The 10,328-nt window shown below is 40.5% G+C and overlaps 1 protein-coding gene across 1 annotated transcript; it reads left to right on the top strand.

Moving 5' to 3' along the window:
• The first annotated feature begins 2,925 nt into the window (after nucleotides 1-2,925).
• On the top strand, nucleotides 2,926-6,216 carry LOC137108787 (high choriolytic enzyme 1-like). The gene is made up of 7 exons (XM_067493822.1): nucleotides 2,926-3,055; nucleotides 3,643-3,733; nucleotides 4,064-4,210; nucleotides 4,909-5,026; nucleotides 5,253-5,416; nucleotides 5,746-5,827; nucleotides 5,952-6,216. Exons 1-7 carry the CDS (start codon nucleotides 2,987-2,989, stop codon nucleotides 6,055-6,057), a joined length of 777 nt encoding a protein of 258 aa, XP_067349923.1. The 5' UTR covers nucleotides 2,926-2,986; the 3' UTR covers nucleotides 6,058-6,216.
• Nucleotides 6,217-10,328: the final 4,112 nt, after the last annotated feature.

Here is a 10,328-nt window from a genome sequence, read left to right as displayed (position 1 = left end):
CTGTGGACTCAGGCCGCTAAACAGTTTTGGTTTTGCTTGATGTAACATCTAACCCTAGACAGAACTAGGGTTTTCTGGGTCTGTCCTCCTTCTTACCTTAGTGATTTAACTTTCCATGTTGCTATTAACAGCATCATTTCTGAAGTGGCTGATTGTTCCCTAAACCTGGTCTAAACCTTTAGGGACCTGTCTCTTCAGGCTGTAGCCCTCAGACTGTGGAAAACCCTGCTCCTGTCCCTGCGTGTGGCTGAACGTGTGGATTGTTTCAAAAAGCAGCTTAAGACACTTTTGTTCAGACAGGCTTTTAGATGACTGAGCTTTTAGGTTTAAACTATTTTATTCTGTTTCTGTGTTATTTTATTCTATATCACTGCACCTTGTAAAGCACTTTGTGATTTTATCTGTGAAAAGTGCTACATGAATAAAACTTACTTAGTGGCCTTAGGTGTCTCCACAGGAAGCAAAGACAAGTGGATTTGGTTTCAATGTTTAACTTTCTGTAACCGGATTGTTGTCTGTGTCCCACCAACCGTAACTGTCGATCCGACTGTGGTTGCAGCTCAGGAGCTCGGTAATGTTACTGTAAGAGGACGAAAGGGGAAGCGGACCCACCAAGTCCAGTTTGTCCTCACAAGGACATTTTTTATAAGGTGTGTAGTGTGGTGGCAAAGATATGATCACGGACAAATCAATACAGTTCAAATAAGCATTTATTATCACAACTGATATCACACAGGAGGGGGGCAGTCACCTTTACTCTGCAGAGAAATGCAGATGTGAGGAGCCAGAACGACGCCTGAGCGACAGCAGCGTGTCCTCGAACTCTCTCCCAGCATCAACCGTCACAAGAATTTTCTCTGAACTCCTCACGTCACACTGCATCTTGTTTTTCCCCTGTTCCTGCCAAATTCACCAGCTGTTTGCAGTCAATGCCGTCATGTGATCGTGGGACTGATAACTCAGTAAAGTTAATAGCTAACGAGATTTGAGTTGAGAGTTAGAGTTCGCTAACTTTAGCCGATGTTCAGTGACGTTAGCTGCAGGCAGTGAACAATGAGTAAACAGCATATAACATATAACAGCAAACAGAATAAATATATCCACAGCCATTGCTGTGAGGCTAATGTGAACCTTGTTCATGGACTGTTCAAGCTCATTGAAAATATTCATCAAATATTAGCCTCCCTTTGTAAAATCATCAAGAGCTAAAATGCCCATAAGAAGCAGGTGAAAGAACTGTGGTTAAACTGGAGGACGTTTTCATGTTTCTGTCTTTTAGGTCAATACAAAGAGATGAACTTGGGGGAAGTTCAATGATTAGTGAACTGGTCCAACATGATCCCAACGTCACAACAGGAGCAGGAACGAGGTGAAGCTGACACCTCTCAACCAAGTAAAAGCCTCAGCACACTTGGTTGGGTTCCAGCACCAAATGTGAGCATCCTCAGTCCCGTGTCTGTCTGCCAGACCTGGCTCCAGTTTAGGAGGCGTAGATTAAAACCATGTTGTCCATCAGTTAAATTTGTTACTGGAAACCTTTTATTATCACACTGGATCATAATAGATCGTCATTATTCAAAAAAGGGAAAAGACAAGAGCTGCTGAATACAACCGATTAATTCATTATGAAGTGAGGTGGCAGCGCTAATCATTGCTGCCTGCAATAAACAATGTTTTATGTTGTTTTAATAAGTGCATCTTCCTGTAGGTTTCATATTTTATGCCAAAGATTTTCCCAAGTGATTTTAATCAAGTGCAGAAACTCAAAGGTCATTAAAAAGTCACAGGTGATAAATATGGACTTTTTTTCATGTGTGAAGCAGTTTTCCATGTGTTATGTTCCTTCAGTGAGACCGGACATGAAGTTAGTTGATGCGACAAAAGAAGATGCAGAGGATGTGGTTAGATGGAGGAAGAACAGTTGCTGTGGGACCACTGAAAGGGAAGAAGATGTTCCTGTCCTACATTTAACCCTCCGGTGATGTTCAGGGTCAAATTGACCCGTTTTAAAGTTTAAGAATCTAAACAAAATACTTGTTGGTTTGTGTGAGAGTGTGTGTGAGTGTGAGACAGGGGTGTATTATGTCTCATAGTTGCAAAGAAACAAATAGTATTTGATATTTCTGACTCTTTAGCTTCTATTTTGTCGCCAGGTCAAATTGACCCAAACACTACCTTTGTAATATGAACATGTAGGGGGGTTACAAATATGTGAACTGAACCATTTTTATTTTATATGTTGATGATACTAAATAAGCCAAACAGGAGAAGTTTCAAAATGAAAAAATACTTTTAAGTATTTTTTTTAGATTGTTAACTTTAAAACGGGTTAATTTGACCCTGAAGAGAAGTGTCTCATTTTAATTTATCAGCATCACTCCATAAACAAAAAAAACCAAAATCTAAAATAAAAATTTTAAAAATCAATTACATATAAAACTACTGTAATTTATATGTAGGTCTTTTCATTGTACATTAAAAAAAGTTTGAACATGATTAGTAAAGAACATCATTGAACTAAATGTTGATTGAAATGTTTAGTAATGTTAGTTAATGATGACATATAAACAATGTTTTTTGGGACTTTTTGGTTTCTGACACTTTTGTATAATTAACGGTGACCCAGGTCAAATTGACCCGGGAACATCAAGGCTGTTCCTCAGAAACAAACATAACAGGATGGTTTAAAACAACAACAGCTTTTGGCTCGTCGCTTCCAGGAGACGTAAAGCAGAACGTGTTACGCACATGGATTTGTTTTCATGACGGAAGACCTTCCTGCTACAACCCTCCCAGTTTTATCCGGGGTCAGGACCTGAACCAGGGCGGCTGGGTGGGTCCACCCAGCCAAAGGTCAGACTTGTCTCGTGTTAGCAGAACAAGCTTGGTATAAAACACATTCACTCACCTCCAGGTCCTGCAGAAGAAACTGGGCTTGAACTGCATTGACCTGTTTTCTGTTTCAGCCTCAAAGTTGTTCTGTACCATGGCAGCGATGAAGTGCATCCTGGGTCTCCTGGCCCTGCTGGCAGTCTCAGCCTGGACCGAGGCCGGGGTAAGTCCCACAGCTGGGGTCTGCACTCAGGTCTTCATTCATCTACAGCAAGATATTAAACTGAATTTAACATGAAGGTTTGTCTACAAACACATTTAGAAAAGGAGCAAAACTTTCAACTGAGTTATAGACATGATCTTCCTCATCACTTTTCATTCCGAGCCACTTTCTATAGATTTGTAATTTTCCCCAAAACTGATGTGGTCCATGAAAATACAAATATCCAGTTTTTTAAAGAATAAACTCTTCTTTTAGACGGAGAAGTCTCTGAAAGTGAGTTTAAAACCTGTTTCACGTGCACTTTGAACATCACTGTTTCCTGTTCTGCTTCTGCCTTTCATCAAGTTTAATTTGAGACCATTACATAAGATTTATAATGTTTCAGTTCAGATGTAAATGTATCAACGTTAATTCCCAAAGATTATTTCAGAGTCATTCACATGCACTTAAACGTTTAAAGCATTGACTACTGCTTTTTGACATTTTCTGTATCTGCCTTATAAAACGTCTCCATCAGCTTAACGAGACATTTTCTCCTCCCTGGTTGTTGGACACCAACAGAAACTCTGTCACTTGTCTGTGTGCAGGTTGTGAAGAGACAAAGCGGAGACAATGCTGAAGAAGATGAGCCCGTGCTGAGCGTCTCAGAGCAGCTGGAGAGAGCCAACAGAAATCTGAGTGAGGAACATTTATTATGGTTATTATATTGAATTAGGGTTATTTCTTAAAATAAAGGCTAATGAACTTCATATATTAAGGCTTTAATACTGATTTTTTTTCTAACCTGAATGTAAAATCTTAGTCTTAACAAATCTCCCTGTTTGGTTATTGTAACAGTATGTTGTTTGAACCTGACATATTTTTGGTCAAAACTTCCCCTTAATTATGTAAAAAAAGTATGTATGTTTGGAAAATGACCATTTTCTTCAGCAACAATTTGCATCCAGGACCAGTGTTTCTGTCCCAATTGACTTGGTTTCCTCTGCTGTTTCCACATTGTCTCTGCAGACCCTATGGAAGAGGGCGTCCAGTTAAAAGGGGACATCGCTCTGTCCAACCACAGGAACGCCGACCCCTGTGTCCAGAATGGATGCAAGTGGCCTAAATCCTCTGATGGCAACGTTTACATCCCCTATGTCATTGCTAACAGCTACTGTAAGAACCTCCATCCATTCCCCTGTGGACTGTGTCTGATACTGTTTGGTTTATGTCAAACTTCACAGCTAATAATTCACTGTGAGACATATTCTGTCAGAAAGTACTGAGACACACTAATGTAACATCAATCAGGCTTTTATCATCAGCGTGTTTTAACAGTATTGTCTTTTATTAATAATGTATAACCAACTTAATTCTTCTTGAAGTAAAACAGAATTAAAGCATCTTCACATTTTACATGTTTAGGAAAACAAAACAGAGAGAAAAAACAATGAGTAGAAAGAAGCCAGAACTCTGAAGCTTTGCACTTTATAATGAGTTAATAAATTCATAAAGTTGAATTCATCACATTCAGAAAGATACCTCATGGATTTTGTCGTTTTTCTCTTTTCTGACTTTCTGATAGAGGTGACTTACACTAGAATTTCTTTCTAAACAGGCTTCGTCTTAAATGACGGCTTCGCTGATTTAGTATGAAGTTTGTAATTATGTTCAACCTGCTTCTTTAGAGCTCATCCAGATGACATCATCTAAACTCCTAATGATCAAAAACTGAAATGTACATTTACACCATAAGCTAAAGCCATAGAAAGGAAGGTGAAAATTGGTGAAGCATCTCATTTTAGGATTGAATAACGTTGCTCATGGTTTGAATTTACATTTGGTGCTTTTCTTCTGTGTGTTTCCATCTTCAGCCTCTGAGCAGCTCGGTGTCATCACAAGTGCCATGAACTCCATCTCCACCGCCACCTGCATTCGCTTCATCCCCCGCACCACTGAGACAGCCTACATCGACATACAGTCTCTGGATGGGTATGTAACACAGACAAGATCTGGGAGCTAGATTTCATCACCACTCAGGAGCTAGAACTAAATGAAGTTCCAGGAAGTAGTTGGTGGAGGGTTTGTGGGGCTGTAACACCAACCCAAAGAGTTGTCTCATCTTAAGTATTAGCACAACAAGCACGATATAAGAACAAACTGTAGAACAAAGCCTTGTCAGTCTGATGAGGGACGTCCTGTGTTCTCCAACATACAGCTGCTACTCTTTCGTGGGTCGCCAGGGCAACTCTCAGACCCTGTCTCTGAACACAACTGGCTGCATTTACTTTGGAACAGTCCAACACGAGTTGCTCCAGGTCCTGGGCTTCAACCACGAGCATCGCCGCTCCGACAGGGACCAGCTGCAGAGCATCCTCCCTGGTAGGTTACAGCCTGTTGCATCATGATAAATGTTTATTCTCCACATTCACATTTTGGCTGCACCACAAATAAGAAACTTTCCAATTATGAACATTTTCTCAGTGTCGGCTGCTCGTTTTACAGATCCAGCCTTTAAATCCCAAATCTATCACCAGGCTGTAAAATGTGATGCCTTGTTAAAGATCCTTGTTTGACATGATCCCTAAATGGAGCAGAATCAAATTTCTAAAAGAAAGAGTTAAAGTTGCATAATGAGTAATGAACTTCCTTATTATTAACACTTTGAACATTGTGATTCAAATAATGTTGTGGTTCTTCTTCTTCTGCAGGTGAGGAATACAACTTTGCTAATATCAACACTCTGAACCACGGAATTCCTCATGACTACAAGTCTCTCGTGCAGTTTTACAAGTCAGTATAAAATCCATCAGCTCCGTGAGATGGTGTTTTTAGCAGCCCTGTATTCTACGTACAATCACCACATGATCATCACGATTCAGAACACTCACTGACTCTGGCTGTCTCCTCCCTGCAGTTTGGCTTTCTTCAGGAACATCAACCCTAATGCTGTTATTGGTGGAGCCAAGCAGATGAGCCAGGACGACTTCAACCGCATCAACCTGCTGTACTGCTCAAACTAGTCAGGCTGAACGTTCTTTGACCTTTCAGACATCTGTTAAGACCATTATTGTGTGTTAACAGTTGAATAAGCAAATTCGGATTAATTCAAACTCTGCAGATAATAGTTTATTATGTTTAATATGACATATGACATAAAATCTTTACATAATAAAGTTCATCTCAGCACTTGAAAGCAAAGTTCCCCTGATTTATACTTAGCAATATATTACAATTCATCGCCCAGTACCACTCTACCTTTCATCCCTAAAGTGGCTGACAGTCCTGTAAATGTACCTGCTCCACGTCACCTGACTGGACCCCACCACCTGTGCAAGTAAACAAGGGGGGGAATATGTACTGACAACATTGAAATGTACCTATGGCTCTGTGTACACATCTCTAAATGCAGCATTATTACTAGAATTTTCACGTTCTGCTGAGACGGTCTAATGATTCACCTGTCTCCATTCTCCTTGACTGAACAGCACAAACCAAACAGCAGAACACAGGTCCAGTTTAACAGCTACGTAAACACGTTAGTCATTGCTAATAATATCTAACACGGACAAAATATGGAGCTCATATTGTTTTATGACGAGGCTTTGAGAAATCTCCTTTGATCTGTGGTAGGACACAGGCCAATCTCCAGGCTTTGTGCAGTGGACTCGCTGTCTCGGCCAGATGTCTCCACCTGGAGATTTATTCAGCATCTGAGAGGAAACAAAAATAAAGTAAATCATAGTTTGCAGATACTTTAAAGACATCTGGGACAGGTCCAAATAGACTCCGTCTGATCATGTGTGAGTGTTAAAAAGTGACACTCTGTCCTACTGCACATAATGTGGAACAAGAAAGAAACAAACTGTGATGCTGTGGATCCTCTGCTGTCAGGAACGAGCAAACGAAAAGAAACCTTCAGCAGAGCAGTTAGAAGTGAGGAGCCAAAACGCTGAAAACTGTAAATAGTACATCTGTGAGTGATGGATGGATTATGACATCACAGGCTCCGTAATTTTGGTAATTTTATTTTATTGTTATTCATTTGGTTAAGTCTAATTCAGGATGTTTTGGGAATGGTTTGGAAATAGTTTCATGTTGTTTTCAATTTTTTAATTGTTCTGCATCATTTGCAAAACAGTTAAGGTTGTTGTGCATAACTTTTGGAAGCTCTGTTGGTTCTTGGTCGCCTCCCTGTCCGGGGCCTTTTCTTATTCAGTAACTCATTTAGACTGGAAAGGGAGCTGATGGTTCCAAAGTTCCATTTCACAATAAAAGAGGCCACTGTGCTGCACAGAGCTTTAGAAATGGTTTCAGAGTTTACCTGATCTATGCCTCCTCACTAAATGCTATTGTTGAAGTCCACAGAAAGTCTTCAATTCCATTCAATTCAACTTTATGTTTACAGCACCAGTCCACAACAAAGTCATCTCAAGGGAGAAAACACACAGAGTTAATGACATACAGTGGTGACAAATAAATGTGGGATGAAAGGAGAGCAGAGAGGGACAAGAGGAGGAAAAGAGCTCAGTGCCTTTCTCGTCCTCTGAACTTTTCGAAAAGTTTCCAACTCCCCAATACATCCAAAATGTCCCTCTCGTTGTTTTAATTTTACATTTGTCTTTATTTATTCATTATTTAAGTTCTTTATGATTCGATGATACAGCAGAATTACCACTGACAAAGAAATTTAAAGTCTTCATGTGCTGCTGCACTAATTGACTTTATTTCTCAAATTACATTATGCTTTTATCAACCATGAATTATCAATAGTTTCAACTAGAAGTTCAGTTAACACGATTCAATCTTTGGATAACAAACCTGGATGAATCTTCACCAAAATATTCTTAATATTGTCGGCTGACTGTTTTACAGATACAGACTTTAAATATCAAACCAATCATCCATCTGTAAAATATGAGGAACAAACCTTTTGTAGCACTGAAAGAGGCCATGCTGCACAATGAGGACTTTTTGTATCCCGTCTGGCAGCTGGTTCAGGAGGACTCCTACTTTCACCAAGCAAGATTCCGCTTCGGACCATTTTAGTTGTTATTCTGTTTGTTTGCTACTTTACTATTTCGAATTTTTACTTCCAGTTTGGTGGCAGTTTGTCATTTGTGGTGTTTCCAGCCGTCTCTGGTTTCCTGCTGACATTCATCCCGCTCACTCTGGCTCTGCCGTAGACGAGGAATCATTCTATTATCCTTAGAAATATTCTGCCTTTACTGCCACCGACCCCGTCTCTAGATGGCCCTGTTTCTCCTCCCCATTGGCTCCACCTGTTACACTTATCCTTAATAAACCTGTTGCTGCCCTCCTGCTCCGTTTGTCCTGCTCCTTACTGGGTCCTATAAATCCCCTTCCTGATATCAATTTCTGATGTTTCTTGCAGAAAGTGATCTCTGATACACTGTGCATGGAGACGTAAACCAAGTGAAAGCTTAAGAAGAATCATTTAAATATTATTTCTGTGAAAAGGAGCTGGGACAAACCTGATGGCCCCCACCAGCCATTGATCAGAAGCACCTCTCTCCATCAAAGAGGGTAATGTGAATAGACCCCTGGAAAGCTGCAGGGGTTCAGAATGGCAGTCGCCATTGTGTCTCCGTCCTTAGACTTTTTTTAACGTCTCACTTGAGACCTGCCATGTTCCAGCCTGCTTCAAGACCTCAGCCATCGTACAAGCCCCCAAAAAGGATCACAGGACTTAATGATTACAGATCCGTTGCCTTGACTTCTGTGGTCATGAAGTCTTTTGTGCACCGAGTCTCGTCCCACCTCAAGAACATTACAGACCCCCTTCTGGACCCCCTGCAGTTCGCCTACAGAGCCAACAGGTCTGTAGCTCTCACAGCTGAATGTGCCTGACTCCATGTACAGGTGGATTCAGGACTTCCAGACAGACAGCAGTTCGTGAGGCTGGGGAAGCAAGTCTGACTCAACGATCATTAGCACTGGATCCCCCCAAGGCTGTGTCCTTTCTCCTCTGTTATTCTCCCTGTGTACCAACAGCTGCACATCTGGTCACTAGTCTGTCAAACTCCTGATGTTTGCAGATGACACCACGTGTGGGTGTCTGACTACATGTGACACCGTCTGGTGTCATTGTGCAGCATGAACAACCTGGAGCTCAACGCTCTCAAAACAGTGGAGATGAACTTGAAAAAACCTCCTCTTACTTACAGATTAGAAAAAAGACGACAAACCAACATTTCAATTACCTGTTTATTAGTTGATGAACAAGAGGTGGCAGAGTCAGGAATTATATCAGATTAGATTAATTTAAATTCTACTTTCTCTCTTACTCTGCTCAAAAATGGACTTATGTTTCTGAATTAAAATGGTCCTTAATTCCTCAAATAGCAGTAAATTATGAGCAGTACAGCAGGTTGATGTCGTTCTGGCTCATCTGCTGGAGATAAAGAATTTGTTGAGAATAGCAAACATGAAAAAAATCACCAGCTCTGTTCTAATGTCTAATGGAAACAAAATAATCCGTGACAGAGCCTTCGTCAAATAGTGACACTTTCTACTGTATGTCCTTTGGTGTCTTATATGGACGCCACAGTTACCCTTTGATGTCTCTATTCAACACCATATAAATAATTGTGCCCACTTGACCTCTCGCCTTCAAATGCTCTGTTACAGATGTTTCCACCTAACCGTGATGTTTCCACAAGAGCACTTTGTTGCCCCTAGATACAAAGTCAAGTTAAATTACATTCTTGTATTAATTTAGCACAGTATTGTTATGTTTCAAGTTTAATAGCTGGACACAAGATGTAATTAAACATTATTTTCAAGTGGTTCACTGCTTGAATCTGTACATGAATTAAACTTTTTGTATTCCTGCAGAATCTTTATTTATCAGACACACGTGGAAAAAATCTGGACCAGACGTGTATGTTCACGTTATCAACAGCACTTAGATTTGATCAGAGACTCACTGTGAGTGAGGCCCAGAGGAATCACTGTCCTAGTGCAGTACTGCTACTTTTCACCTCACAGTAAAATAATGTGTGTATGCAGACAGATATTTGTCTTTGTGTGAGATACTGCTTTATTGTGGAAACAGCTTCTCTGGATTCAATCGGTTCACGTCTGGATATGACCTTTCGAACAAAAGTGATCAAAGCACAGTCTTGTGGGCGTGGCTTATTTGAACATCATAGCCATTAGAATGAAACCAATGGTGATCAACATTCTACAGCTCAGTTTAATTCACCTCACGCACACGTTCATACGTCCCTCTGGGTTCACAATATTTGGGTTTCAGAGTGGAGAACTGCTT

Source organism: Channa argus, chromosome 23, assembly GCF_033026475.1.
Source record: "Channa argus isolate prfri chromosome 23, Channa argus male v1.0, whole genome shotgun sequence".
NCBI classification, from domain to species: domain Eukaryota; kingdom Metazoa; phylum Chordata; class Actinopteri; order Anabantiformes; family Channidae; genus Channa; species Channa argus.
Note: the sequence above shows the minus strand (reverse complement) of the source record. Positions and strands in the feature narration are given on the sequence as shown.